The 14,648-nt window shown below is 48.9% G+C and overlaps 1 protein-coding gene and 1 long non-coding RNA gene across 3 annotated transcripts in view; one reads left to right on the plus strand and one right to left on the minus strand.

The window, feature by feature from the left end:
* ARID5B (AT-rich interaction domain 5B) overlaps positions 1-6,827 on the plus strand; it is a 37,147-nt gene extending 30,320 nt beyond the window's left edge. For both annotated transcript variants that reach the window (XM_014940546.1, XM_014940547.1), the window contains exons 6-7: positions 275-473; positions 4,398-6,827. In XM_014940546.1, coding sequence (XP_014796032.1) covers positions 275-473; positions 4,398-6,548 — 2,350 coding nt within the window. In that variant the 3' untranslated portion in view covers positions 6,549-6,827. The remainder of the gene's footprint in view (positions 1-274; positions 474-4,397) is intronic.
* Positions 5,291-14,648, minus strand: part of LOC106887135 — a 16,947-nt gene continuing 7,589 nt past the window's right edge. Inside the window, exons 4-5 of the long non-coding RNA XR_001411812.1 lie at positions 6,649-6,786; positions 5,291-5,395 (exon numbers count right to left, since the gene is read on the minus strand). This is a non-coding gene — a long non-coding RNA (uncharacterized LOC106887135). The remainder of the gene's footprint in view (positions 5,396-6,648; positions 6,787-14,648) is intronic.

A 14,648-nucleotide genomic window follows, 5' to 3' on the forward strand; every position in this document is an offset into this window, starting at 1 on the left:
TATCCTCGTCTGGTACAAATTGGTGTAGCCACATAAACCACTGCAGCGTTGCTGACAGCTGATCCACACCAACCCCACTGAATTTACGCCACATGAAAATCTTGCCAAATAAATTGATTTATCATACTTGGATTTGTAGATGTGGAGTCTACACTGTTGCTTTTATGGCATGGAAGAAAATGGATTTATTAAGTAAACTGCTCGTAGTAGATACATTTTTGTTCTTTGCTAGAATGGCAAAATCTGATCAATTATTTGTTCCTTAATCCCCTAGATTAATCCTGCCGTATGAAAGATTTATTAAAGGAGAGGAAGATAAGCCACTGCCTCCAGTGAAACCTCGAAAACAGGATAACAGTTCCCAGGAGGGTGAAGCGAAAACAAAAGTGTCTGGAACAAAACGCATCAAAAATGAAAACCAAAAGAGCAAGAAGGAAAAAGATAATGCACAGAAACCCCAAGATGCATCTGAGGTTGGTTGCTTTCCTGCTTTTCAACTTTTCAATTAAAAATGTACAGCTTTAATCATGTGAAATCCAAAGATAAAATGCATAGTTTGAACAGGAGAATTCCAACCAGTTGGCCTTTGAGTTGGCTCAGCAATGGAAATCCAGTTATTGAGGGACTGTCTGTGCTGGGATTTGGCCGGGCTGCAGCCAGGAACCGGTTAGCTCCGTGTTGCGCAGCCGTGATGGCACGGGACCAGCCGCGCTGGATGGAGCAAGCACCATTTCTGCTCATTGTATTATACAGTGGTCACCACTAAAAGATCAGCAGCTGCCAAAAGGAAACCACACAACTACCACAGCTATTTCCTAACCTAAGTATAGGGTGCGGGAACCTCTAATACTGTTGATAATAACTGTGGTAACTGTTGGACACAGCTGATTTTTATAATGGTAACCTCTGGAGCAGCCCGTCCGTGCTCACAGATGTATGCATGTCTTTCGAAAAGCAGGATTTTTTATTGTGTTATACTGAATTTCTCTTCAGATTAAAAGGTCAGATTTTGAGGGAAACGGCTTCCAAGCCCTAACTGAGCCCGACTTCCCTCTCACGTGGCACAGATGGCTTTCAGCAGAGCTGGGTTCCTAGTCTGTCACCTGCTACATATGGGCAGGCCCCGGGTTCCATGTCGGGCTGCGTTGCCTGCAGGACAGCCCTTGTGGAGCAGATTTTATGTTCACAGCCCAAAGAGAGATAGATCAGCAGAATTCGTATTTTGTCTGCAAGTAAGAAGTAGTTTCACATGTTGTTAAGTGATCCAGAATGAAGGGGGGGTTTTGCTCCGGCGTTACTTTGCACTTCCCGCGCACTCTCTGCTGTGCCCCGCGTGTGCCCGGTGTGAGGGAGGCGGTGCAGCTCCTCACACACAACCCCTACACAACACGCTGCTTTTCCTGTCTCGAGCTGCCAGATCACAGCAGCCTTCAAGGCATTGCAGTGAAAGTAAGTATTTAAAGAATGTCGAAACACATGCCGTGCCCGGCAGACTACGGCTGCTCCTTTGACTTCCTTGCCGTCTGGCAGGTACATAAGTCCTGTTCCTAAACCAGTTTGGAAATTGGTATTGAGTCAGCTACCAGCAATCCTCCTCCTCGTTGTTTCATAAAAAAACAATGCAGGACCAGTAAACATGGATGCCTCTGAGACTTTGTGTACCCAGTTTTGAGAGCAGAAAATTTTGATTTTCATGTCTGACTACCTCTTTAAGTTGTGCTTACAGGGACAACTTCTTCTCCCATCCAAACCAGAATTTGTGTTTTAAATTGCCTTGACCAACAGTACCTTTAATATCTAATGTAAGAGCACTTCACAGAGAGGGGAGGGTGTTTCTGTTTTCTCTTGCACTGTAATTTTAAAGCAGGGAACCCTGTTGGGGTAAAACCCCTCCAGTTTTGATGAAAAATGTGTAGAGAGGAAAGTGGACACAAACCTGCTTCAGTCACTGGAAGGTTGCAACATAAATTTCCCAAAGCAAGGAGATGTGAAGTGAAGGTGTGTGCTCCCTTCCCGTGTCATTCCTTCGTGCCTGGTTGATTATTGAGGGGTCTTGGATTGGCAGGATCCGTTACCCACTATTGGTACTGCCCCTGCTAAGCACAACATAAGAAGTCAGCAGCAGAGCGTCAGCCTTAACTTTGAATTTCCTTGCTTTTGTTGTCCCCTATCTCAAACTTCCTGCTGCTTAAACTGCAGTTATTTTTGTGTGGTGTGCAGGAAGAGTTCTTAAGCTGCGCTTATCGGAAATGTGGGGAGCCTTGACAAGACAATAAAAATGTACAATTACGGCAGTTTCCCACTGTAATTTGGTACCTTTTATAGCAGAATTAATGTCTTCTCCCTGACTGGGGTGGAAGACGTGTCCTGCCTCTGTTTAATCAGGGTGGGTGATTAAGAACCTCAGCCTTCATGCAAGTCACCGTACGGGTAGGTGGTCACAGGAAGCTTGAACAGTGAAGGGACATGCAGGGGCAGATGCTCCCACCCAGGGTGGGTGCAGAGCTCGTCTGTGCTCTGCTGCAGGGAGGGCTCCTGCCCAGGATGTGGCCCTTAACGGGACCAGCAGAAAGGAGACATCCACCTCCTTTGGGCGGAGCGAAATCCAAGTCTGCTGGAGCCAAGCAGGAGGTTGCATGTCCCTCTGGCACCAACCATCCCCCAGCAGAGGAGCTCCGTGCCAGGCTCCAGGTTTGGGCACAGTCCTCACCCGGGCACAGCCAGTGGTGGTGTGTTGCTCACAGGGAGCCTCTGTAGCGACACACATAGATGTGTGGGCATGGCCCCAGTGAAGCCACCACTTAAACCATTCTGCCTGTGGCCTAGAAGCTGGCTGCAGTTGTGAGCTGCAAAAGCCTAAGCAAGTTACAAATGTGGGGTCCTCTCAGTTGCACATGCAACTCATACACCATAAGTATGCAGGGACAGAATATAACTTTAATTTATTAGGATTGCATTTGCTTTTGTGCTCTTCACTGTTTTCCTGCCATCACAATGACATTGTAAGTGTAACGAGATACCAGACAAAATGCTATTAGCCTTAGACTGCACATTTCCTCACAATAGCTGAAACTTCAATCAGAATGTTGCTTAACAGAAACAAAGAGCAGAATGTACAGTTATTAAATATGATTTCTCTGTCTTTTTTTCTCCTCCTTGCTTTGCTCATCTGTCTGGTATTTTCCTGTAATTTTATAAGCTCAAGAGACCAGCGATGGTACTTTGTAAAGGACCTAACGATAGTATTTGGCTGCAAAAGGCAGCTATGAGTTTAAAAAGAAGAAGTTAGGATGACTAACAGACACTGTAACTAATAGGCCAACCAAACAGACAGGAATATTTAAAAGCAGCTGTGAAGAAATAAATCTCTGAGAGGGTTAGATTCGTTAGGACCTTCTCCGATCCCCCGCTCCTACAGCAGACCATAAAGCAGCGTTTAGATAATAACTTTCTCGATGCGTCTTATCTTTACAACGAAGAAAGAAAACAATAATAATAAAGGGCTCACACAATGCTGCCGTTTTATGACTGTCTTCTACCACAACATGTCAGAGGAGAGTGACAGCAGTTTTGAAAAGGGCTGTCAGTCAGCTGGATCGCATATGGGACGCTCTGGTGACCTCTGTGGGTCACAGTTCAGCCGGCTACATAATGGGATGAATAGTGTGAATTGTGCACACAAGCTTTATTAATGGGGGAGCAGAAAGAGCTGTGGTCCCATTGACGATAACGTATAAAAGCCATGTTTGCAATAGCAGGCACACACACTTACTGAATGTTGACAACTTCATTTTAATCCGTTAATAAAAAAATGTGTGTCCTAGTTAAGCTGTGGCAGTGATTTGCTGCCTACAATAGGGATTCCTAGTATGCCATTTCTATCATTTTCACACTTTAATGCAGAACTGGGTGTGAATGATCTCCGCTGTGATCACTGAATTTTAAGATAGCTACGCTGGAGAGACTTTATGTAAGAAAACACATGGGAATAGTGTCATTTTCGTAGGTGAAGTTGGCTAGCGGGAGAAATTTCAATAGCCTTATCATTTGTGTTATGAAATCTGCTCTCCTGCATTTGCCTAATTAATTTTAAAAGAGTGTAATCTCAGCATTTAGCTGTCTGGTCAAGTCACTGGTGCCTCTCATCAGGTTACAAGCATCTGCTGTTTTGAAATGCCTTATTGTGACCCGAGAAGGGATGGTATATTTCTTAATATTTGCAGGAGATACATTTCTTTGTTTGAGTCCGATACCTGGTGTTAGAGCCTTCACGTTCCAGCAAGGTGATTGACAAGTACTTCTCTAAAAGTAGCCAACGGTGTGCTGTGTATGATCTTATGAACAATCTGCTAAAACGCACCGCGTTCTTACTACTGTCTGTTGAATCGTTTTATTAGGTTTCATCAGAACAAGAGAAGGATCAAGAATCAGCAGACCAGAAAAATTTCCCTGAACATCCTACAGTGGGAGAGATGAAACAGCCCGTGCAAGGCCCTCCATCTCTTTTACCAGAGACAGCTCGGCCACTGCCTCTGGAAAAGACAGACCTGGCAGAAAACAGCACGAACAGTGAGAAAGCCAAGGAGGAGGTTCAGCACTCATCCTCTTTCTCAAGTATATCCGTGCCCCCAGAAGAAGACACCGTGCTGGATGCCACCGTCACGAAACGATTACATCCCCCAGCAGATGCCCTGGAAGACACAAAGCCTGAACAAAGACTACACAAAGCTTTCACTGACAGCTTAGAAAGTGAACCTCCAGAAATGCCCTTCACAGCCTTCCCAGTCCAGCTGCCCCCTCAGAGCGACATGGAAGATGACAAACTGCCAGAGATGGCCGATTACATCGCAAACTGCACGGTGAAAGTGGACCAGCTGGGAAATGAAGATATCCACAACGCACTAAAGCAAACGCCCAAAGTACTGGTGGTCCAGAACTTCGACATGTTCAAGGAAAAGGAGCTACCTGGGTCCATGAATGATGACTCCAGTTTTGGTTACACGCCACTGCTCTACTCCAAGGGTAACCCAGGCATCATGTCACCCCTGGCAAAGAAGAAGCTGCTGTCGCAGGTCAGTGGGGCAGCCCTGTCGTGTAGCTATCCTTACGGTTCTCCTCCACCTTTGATCAGCAAAAAGAAGCTGAACAGCAGAGATGAGCTGTCCTCAAGCATATCACAAGGTCACCACGCCCCTAATTCTGATCCTGTAGCAATTAACAGGCCCTCAGTCATACAACATGTCCAGAGTTTTAAAACCAAGGAAGAAAGGAAATCAATTAATGACGTTTTTAAACACGACATGCTAAGTAAACCGGATCCTCAGCGCTGTGATTTTTCAAAGCATCACCTCAGTTCTCTTGCCGAGTCGTACGTACCGAAGACGGATATCCATGACTGCAAAGATAAAATTAGTGAGAAAAGGGCACTGCAGCACTCCCATGTGCCCACCTTCTTGGCAGATTTTTATTCATCACCTCATCTGCACAGCCTCTATAGGCACACAGAACACCACCTTAATAATGAACAGACATCAAAGTACCTCCCCCGGGACATGTTCAGAGAGTCTGAAAATATTTCTACTTTTACTCAACACAAACACCAAGAAAAACTAAATTTAAATTACCGCCCATCTTTGCATCAGCAAGAAAAAAAGGCAGCAGTGGAGGCCTCTTCAGATGATCAGCCAACAGATTTGAGTCTTCCAAAGAGCATACACAAACAGACTGCAAAGGCTCCGGGCTCCAGCCTCCCTCATTCATCCATGGCCCAGCAAGAAGGCAAAGGCCTCTCCCCGTTCCAGGCTGCGAGCAGCCAGGCCGTGAGCCTAGACTGTAACCCCAAAGCTTGCCGCGTGTCCCCCATGGCCATGACGGCCCCGAAAAAACACAGCGAGTTGCTCCACAGGTCTGGGAAGCAGCAGGCCCAGAGGCTGGAGAACCTGAGGAAGATGGAGGGGATGGTGCATCCTATCATCAGTCGCAGAACGAGCCCTCAGAACGTGGGGGCTGCCCGGCCTTTGAAACGGAGCCTGGAGGATTTGGACAAAGTCATTTCTGAAAAAAAAATCCGAGCTGTCTCTCCTCTGCACTTACCAAAGGAGACTTCAGCGAAAGACAAGGGTCCCGACCCAGAGGGGGAAGGCAGCAAGCCGGTGCACGGCCTCCACTCTGGCAGCATGCTGGAAAGCCACAAATTCCCCCTTTCAGCCCCCATCTTCCCAGGCTTGTATCCGGGCAGCCTGTGCACGGGGCTGAACAATCGCCTCCCGCCTGGGTATTCTCATCCCCTGCAGTACTTGAAAAACCAGACCGTGCTCTCCCCACTAATGCAGCCTTTGGCTCTTCACTCCTTCATGGTGCAGAGACAATTCCTCACGTCCCCTGCAAACTCTCAGCAACTGTACAGACACTTAGCTGCAGCAACACCTGTAGGAAGTTCCTACGGTGACCTTTTGCATAACAGCATTTATCCTTTAGCTGCTATAAACCCTCAAGCCGCCTTCCCACCTTCCCAGCTATCCTCTGTACATCCCAGCACAAAACTGTAGAATCCCTCGCTCACAACAAAAAAAAAAAAAAAAAAAAAAAGAAAGGTCTGAGGAGAAGAGTTAAGTTAGCGACATTCCTCCCCCTGTGACGGTGTCTCACAGATTTAGCGACGTGTATTTTTGTCATCCAGGACGCAGTCGTATCCCGCCTAGAGGCGCGCTTCAGAGTTCGATGGAGACAGGACTGCTTCTTTAATTCTGGCTCCCACATCAGCCCCCTCACCCCTCATTCCTGCCCCTGCAAAAAAAGAAAACCAAACATTAAAAAAAAAAAAAAAAGAAAAAGAAAAAAAAAAAAAGAAAAGAAAAAAAAATCATTGGATTTTTGCATATGTGTTTTCTGAAAGGACTTGTACATGGTAAGAGCAGATGTTCAAAGGGAGCCGTGGAAACGCGGGCCCAGTCCTGAGCTCACTGAAGTCCCAGGTGGGGGCTGCCTTTGCCTGTCACTGAGCCGAGGACCAGGGGCCGCGCGTTGTTGCAAATGAGTCACAGACTCCAGATGACCCTGGGAAGGAGAAGCGGGCCGAGAATCCGTACAATCAGTGGATGTGCTTTTTTTTTTTTTTTTTGGGTAACTTTTCCTGACTTTTAATGATTCAATCAATGCAATGTATAGTAAAACGGCAATAGTTTTTTTTTCATTTTAACACTATTAGAACAGAAGGGTAAACACTGTTTAATTTGACTGTACATATCCACTTCGTAAACTACCAGTGTCACATTTGGTCACAATAATTTATATAGTTTTGTTTGTCCAGTATATTCTGTGCTCTTTATGTTTGGTTTTTTTTTGTTTTGGGTTTCTTTTTTTTTTTAAATTAAACAGTATCATTTTACCTGCAACTTTTTTTAAAGGCTGTGGCTGTCCTATTTTTTTTTTTTTTTCACGTGTTTGTAATTTTTCCGGTTTCTTTATACTTCTGAGCAGCATTTTTGTTTCATTTTTGTGGTAACGTTTACTGTTTACAAACTGAAGCAACTGGTTCAGATTAATCTTAATGGTTATAAACATACTGTAGGTGATATGGTGCAAGGATGCAAACAAGGTTCTCTTTTGCCCGTGGTCCGCCCCTCGAGGTGCTGAGCACCTCCCGCCCTCCTCCTCTCCTTGCGATGGCTCCTCCGCTTCTCCCCTCCCACCGAGCTTTGCTTTCCCCTCTCTTGGGCCGTGAATTTGTCGAGCGTTGTACTTGACCTTACCTAGGCTGTGAAACCCTCCTGCCTACCAGAGAAATGGTCTAGAAAACAAAACCTCCCTGGCACAAGCTGCCGGATGACAAAGGAGTCCAGAAAATGGATTTGTAGTTTGCGAGAATGTTGAGAATTTCAGAAATTAGGACAGGAGCCAATGTTGATTTGGATCAGAGGCTTACAGGGCCGGTGCCTCGGGAGCAGGCTGGTTTGGTAAGATGGGTAGGGGGTTACGTGCGGTGGTCGGGATGGTCCTTCCACACCCCCACGGGGATCTCAGCCTCTCCCTGGGCATCCGTGCTCAGGGGGAGAGCCTGGACACGGAGGGGCTGGGTTTTCCTGATGAAAGAGCTTCCCTATGGATGTGTGTTCACTTTGCAGGACATCGCCGCCGCGCAGCTGAGCGTAGACATCGATAAAGCCAAGTGTGACTTGGAGGCTTTTTACAATGTGAAAATTGGTTGTGATTCAAACCATCTCAGTTACTGTTCAAAGACAGCGTAATCGATACGAAAAGAAAAATGGAAACTACTAAGAAACACTTTGCATGCTAGGCATGTCATTAAATTTTCCCGTGATATGAAGCCAAATACAATATATAATGTATCATACTTAATATCCAAAGGTGGAAAACAGAATAATATACTCGTCTACTGTTAAAGATCCAGCTTCTTCAATTAAATACTTTATATTCCTGTGGTAAAACTATATTTAATTGATCGATAAACAGACTAGTAGAACTTAGAACATGGATGTGCCAGTGCAGAGCATCCTGCTGCTCCACAGATCGTACAGGAGAGAAACCCGCAGGCTCAGCCGGGCAGAGGCCGCAGTGTGGAGGACATCTCCAGCAAAGTTGCACTAGATCTGAATCACATGAGAATCAGGGGTTTGGGGATGGGAGGGAAAGGGGTGGGGGGGAGGGGCGGGAAGGGGAGAGAATATGAAAATCTACAGCAAAATGCAAACAGAAGCTTGTCGTGTGTTTGGTGAAGCAACCGCTTCTCTTCCTCGTGTGGGTGAAGCTGTGTGTCCTGGAGTCGTGCGTTTGTTTACGCCAAGTGTCCGCGTTCCCTTTTGGTTACGTCCCGTTGGAATTCGGTGGCTTTTCAGAGCCTTTTGAGAGCCGTGCTGGGACAGCGCGGGGCTGGGGACAGGGAGAGGGGAGGAAGGCTCCTCGCTTGTGCCCCGCGAGGAGAGGAGAGGAGACTGGCCGCCACTGGCTGGGGAAGCTCATAATATACTGTGCAAACATCGGGGCCAAGGAAAAGAAATGGTAGCTTAAATCCCCAACAGAAGCGGCGCATTATTTGTTTAAAAACTCTTAACAGAAATCTTGGAAATGTTTCAAAAGACTATTGAATTCTCCATCGGCTGAAAAGTCTTTTTTTTTTTTTTTTTTAAATGTCTTAAATGGGGCTTTGTTTGCATTGTTTGAGTTCAAGGGGCCTTATTATTGAATGAAATTGCACAAGCCTTTCTTTGTGCAATCAAACCATTGTTATTGGTAGGTTTGTAAAGGAAACTGTGGAATCTAATTGGCAATAGAGTCATAAATCTATTTACCAGGAGTGAGTTCCAAGAAATGTTGCAATCCAAACGCACTATGTCCAGGATTCATTAGGGATGCTAAAGGTTGTGAGATTCAAAGGAGAAGGCCCGGCAGCAAACGGCTCGCGTGGAGCTTCTGGCCGCGCGCTGAGCCGGACTTTGGGAACGGGCTGGGGAGCGGGGCCTGGCTCCCAGTGAAATCCCAACCCCGAGCGGTGCTGGGCGGGAAGGAGCCCGTGCTCTGCCTGCTGCCCCGACACGAGAAGTCTGCCCGGCGTGCCGCTGCCTGGGAGGATAAGCCTGTCCCAGCTGCAGAGAAGTGGGATTTGCAGCCCTGGAGCTGGCAGCCTGCGCCAGCACCTCGGCCCGAGCTGGGGGACGCGGGGGCTACCACCTCCAGAGACCACCACCGGGGTCCCCTGGCCGTTCGCCCCCACCTGGTCCCGGCCGTTGTGGTGGTCAGCAAGGTCTGCTCCGGTTTTGCAATTTTGGTGATTTTTATTTTTTTTAAGGGGCCTGGTCCTGGCCGTTGTGGTGGTCAGCAAGGTGGCATCTGCTCCGGTTTTGCAATTTTGGTGATTTTTATTTTTTTTAAGGGGCGATGGGACTTGTTGCGCTGGTGCAAGGCGGGCGGCATCGGCAGCGCTTCCTGCGGTGTTTGCTGTACACGTGGTTGATGTTCCGCTCGTTCTCTTCCTCCTCCCCCCTTCTCCCCCCAGCCCCGCAGTTTTAAATATGTTCTAATAATGGCAGCGTAATCTACTAGCTGTTTATACTTTTTTAACTTTCTTTTGTTGTAAATATTGTATACTTTTTGTGATTCAAGTTATGTAGCCTATATGCTCTGTAAGGTGATGATTTGTATATATAAAAATGGCCCAGTAATATTATATAGTTTCCCATTTAAAAGGTTATTGAGTAACCTTTGCGTTAGTTTAAACACTACCAGAAATAAAGCTGAGCCAACTATAAACACTCAATTTTTGTATGTTTTCCAAATTGTACTTATTAATGCTTTTGATACTGTATTATGTGCCAATAGTTTCCCAATCACATAGCAGGCAAAAGATATTTTGTACTTTTTGATCCACTGTAATATTTAATAAAAAATGTTACTATCTGTTCCCTTTTGTGTTTGATTAATAATTCTGTAAACAGCCCTTATCGCAATGGATTACATATTATCCCATCCGACCTTTCAGCCCTCTTATATTGGCTTTTCTAGAGAAAATATCTCCTCCTGCAAATGATTAGATTAAAGAAATGGAAGTTTGCAATTTCCTAAAGGAGGGAGAGACAAGATCTTCAGTCAGTGCCCCTCTATTTTTGCAGTGTGCTCGCATCAAAGCGTGGCTGTGCTCAGGCTGACTGCAGGAATTGCTTTTGAGGGATGACATCCATGCGTAACCAGTGGCTCCAGTACCAAATGTGCTTCATTTGCATCTCGGAGCAGGATTTTTTCCCGCCAGTGCTGCAGGGTGGAGCTGGGATCTGAAAATCACCCCCATTCTCCCCAGCTTAACCATGAGTAAGACTTCAGAGCCAGGTGCTAACTAGTAACCTTGCTGATGACAGTGAACAACCACCAAGTGAAATTAATTTGTGCTCTGTTCCTTGGCAGGTCCAAAAAGCCCCCCTAAACCTGGTGGCCCTTCGAGAATGGCTCTGTTGGAGGGGTTACTTTCCTGGTCTCCATGATGAGACAATCATTTGCTTGCTGTAGGTCAGGACTGGATGCTACCCTCACCTGGCACAATCTCGGCCAGGGCCACCTTGTCGTCCCAGATCATGACTTACTTAACAATGTGGTGGTCCTGAGGGTGACCACCCCCCATCTGTGGGAGCTCCAGGAGCTGAAGCCGTGAGCGTGGTCCGAGGCTGCTGCTGCTTCACACCTCTGCTCTGAGGCTGTTGTACCACCAGTGTCCGCCTGTGCCCGGAGACCTCTTTCCCACTCGGCATCTCCGAGGGCAGCACAGGCCTCGGGCCAAGTTATGGCACATGATGCTGTCGTTGGTGTAAGCCCCAGCCTGTGGGGACATCGGGGAGCACGGCGTGGGGCAGGGAGCTGCTCCCTCAGCCTGTGGGGATGTCGGGGAGCACGGCGTGGGGCTGCTCCCCCAGCCCTGGTGCAGCCGGAGGAGCACAGGCCGGGGTTGACGTCACCGTTAGATGAGGCTTCCAGATATGCCCTGCGGTTGAGGGAAAGTCTCAAAAAAAAAAAAAAAAAAAAAAGCATTTAAGCATTTCTTGTACGTGCTGGGAAATGAGGGGAAATAGCAGCTCGTGGGGAGCAGAGGTGGCCGTTGGGCACACGTGAACGGGCGCAGTGCTGTTGGGCAGGTGTGTGCAGCCCTGTGCCACCTCTCCAGGAGGGATGGGGAAGGTCTGGGAGCGGACGTGCATCTTCCAACAGCCTCTCAGGGCTGACCATAACCCTATGGTGATGCCGACCTGTTGGGAACAGGGCCCTTCCTCTCCCCCTCTGCTGCACCAGTGGTGTCTCCTCTCCTTGCAGAAGTTTTCAGGAACGTTTTTAGGAAAAGTTTCTGCTGCTGGGAGGAGCAGCTCAGGCACAGACATCACTAGTAATCCTCACTGGCACCGTAATTGCTCTGGGAAACGCAGCGCTCGCCCACGGGCTTTCCAGGAATATCAGACACCTTCGGCTCTTCTCAGAGCAGGAAAACTGGCGCCTGTGTCTTCGCCTACCCCGGTTTGGGGAGGCTCACAACTGAGGTGCTAACACAGCCTGTTGCCTCCCGGGCTGAAGAGAAACCTGGGAGGGCTGGACGGCCTCGAGGAAACAAAAGGAGAGGCCACCAAAGCATCCCCATCTCCCTCGTGCGCACCCAGAGCCGTGACCACTTTGAGGTTTGTGTTTCTGCAGGAGAATGCCATGGCCGTGGCCCAGGCAATGTCCCCTCCTGCCCCTGGCACCTGCTCCTGGGGCGGCGCATGCCCAGCGCGCAGACAGGGACGCGAGGGCTGCTGGATACAACTTAATCTGTGTTTTCATTTAGCTTTTCAATTTGTCCTTTATGGGATTAAAAAAAGGAAAAAAAAAAAAAAAAGTATTAGCGATGTTAGATGCTCCATCTAGTGTCTCACCTGGGGAATGAGCCCCTGGTGCCGCGGGCGAAGCCTGGGCTGGGATGTCCCCCCTCCTGGGGTCAGTGCGTGGGGAACCGGACCCTCCTTCCTCACAGCGCTGGTGCCACCAGGGCCGCAGGCTGGGGACAACCCTGTCCAAAGCTGGATTAGACGAATTCATGAAGATTTTTTGTGGCTGCTGAAAACCAACAGCTTGGGTACAAATGCTGCATTGAGGAGACCCCCAAAGTCCTCAGCAGAGACAGCTGTGGAGACCCCCCCCCTGTGCTCACCAGTGGGCAGGAGGTCCTGAGAGGGGTGGCCGTGGGGCCGGTGCCTTATCCTTGGGTGCTGCACCCTGTGCCTCATCTCCCCCACCGTAACACGGGGGCACAGCAATCCTGGTAGCTCCCTCCTCCTCCTTCTCCTGCTGCTCCTGCAGACAGAGTGGCTCCACAGCTGTTTTTTTATTGTGATGAGCATAAAAGCATTTAGCAAATTGCTGATTAGCCAATTAGTCATCTCACAGCAATCACCGTGACTGCCAGCCCCAAGTCTTGGTGCAAATCCCGCCTGCCCACCTCCTGGGTGCCCCCTCAGAGTCCGCCCGGGGCAGGAGGCAGCTGATGGTGCAGAAAGGGAGGCAAAAACCTCAAAAGCTGGAAATTTTATTCCACATGGCCACAGGGGGAGGGTGGTGGTGGTGGTGGGCTTCCTGTCTCCCCCCAGTGCCCTTCCTCTGCCACAGGCTGTGCCGCAAGGTGACATGATGCCATGAGGTGAGCCCATGCTGTGAGGCCATGTCCTGAGGTGATGCCATGCCATGAGGCCATGCTGTGAGGAGAGGCCATACCATGAGGTGATGCCATGCCATGAGGCCATGCTGTGAGGAGAGGCCATACCATGAGGTGATGCCATGCCATGAGGCCATGCTGTGAGGAGAGGCCATGTCCTGAGGTGATGCCATGAGGTGATGCTATGCTGTGAGACCATGTCCTGAGGTGCTCAGGTGATACTGTGAGGTGACGCCATACCGTGAGGTGATACCATGCCATGAGGTGATACCCTGAGGTGATGCCATGCCATAAGGCAATACCTTGAGGTGATGTTGTGCTGTGAGGCGATGCCAGGCTGTGCTATAATGCTGCAAAACTTCATGTCTTGTGCAAGCCAGTGAGAGACACTCCTTAGCCATTTTGACGCCAAAACTGTTAGTTGAAACGTGGTTTTGAACCTCCAAGTGCTTGTGCACACCTCACACTGGGAGACACCAGATAGATGAGCAATGGACCCTGTTTATTTGGAGCTGACCACACCAGGACATGGGTTCTCCAATGCCAATGGGCATGTCCCCAGGGTCATCTGCTGTGTCCCTTGTGCAAGGAAGCCACCAACCAGGCGCTGTGGTGGGGCTGAGCTGGGTGAGTGCCAGCGGGAGGGGAGCTGTTTGTCTGGGAAGGGGAGGCAGGGGGCAAAGACAGAGGACATCCATACATATATATATACATACACACCTGCAGTACTGAGGTATGCGTAATTGACATGGTGGGATCCCACACCAGGAAGATGAAACTATTGCATCGGATGGCTCAGGGATACACCGAAACACAATTTAATTGAATTTACCGGCATTCCAGATGTGTTTGAGCAGAGATGAAGTGAGTACCTGCAATAACAGGGGCTGACCAGTATTGTTTGGAGGGGACTTCATCTCTTGTAATTTATACATCACCTGTGCATCTAGTTGGGGTTTTACCTACTGGTGATCTGAGAAGGGAGCTAAACCCCTTGGATGTCCTGCAGCTGTCTAAACCCACCCTGGCTCCTGTAGAGGTATTGGGGACCTCTGCCTGTCTGGTTGCACAGGCAGGTGATGTCTGTGCAGCTTTCCTGGGCTGGCTCTCTCCTCTCCCATGGCAAGAGGGGGAACGTATTGAGCCGCTGGCAAAGCAGGCACATGGGGGCTGCCTCGTGCCCCCCATGCACATCTTCTAACAACCCCTGCTCAAACCCTCCATCCTCCACAGACGGGGATGCTCCCCCTCTTGCAGGGCTTCCTCAGGCTTTTTTTGGCACTGTTTTTGTGTGCAAGCTCCCCCAAAACCAGCCGGGCAAAGCAAGCTGCCCCCCCCCCCCCCCCCCCCCCCCGCGCGCGCTCGCTGCATCAGCAAGGCCTGGGTGTGTGACGGGGACAGTGACTGCGAGGACAACTCGGACGAGGAGAACTGTGAGTCGTTGGTGTGCAAACCCCCCTCCCACCCC

Source organism: Calidris pugnax, unplaced genomic scaffold (assembly GCF_001431845.1).
Source record: "Calidris pugnax isolate Ruff unplaced genomic scaffold, ASM143184v1 scaffold39, whole genome shotgun sequence".
NCBI lineage: Eukaryota > Metazoa > Chordata > Aves > Charadriiformes > Scolopacidae > Calidris > Calidris pugnax.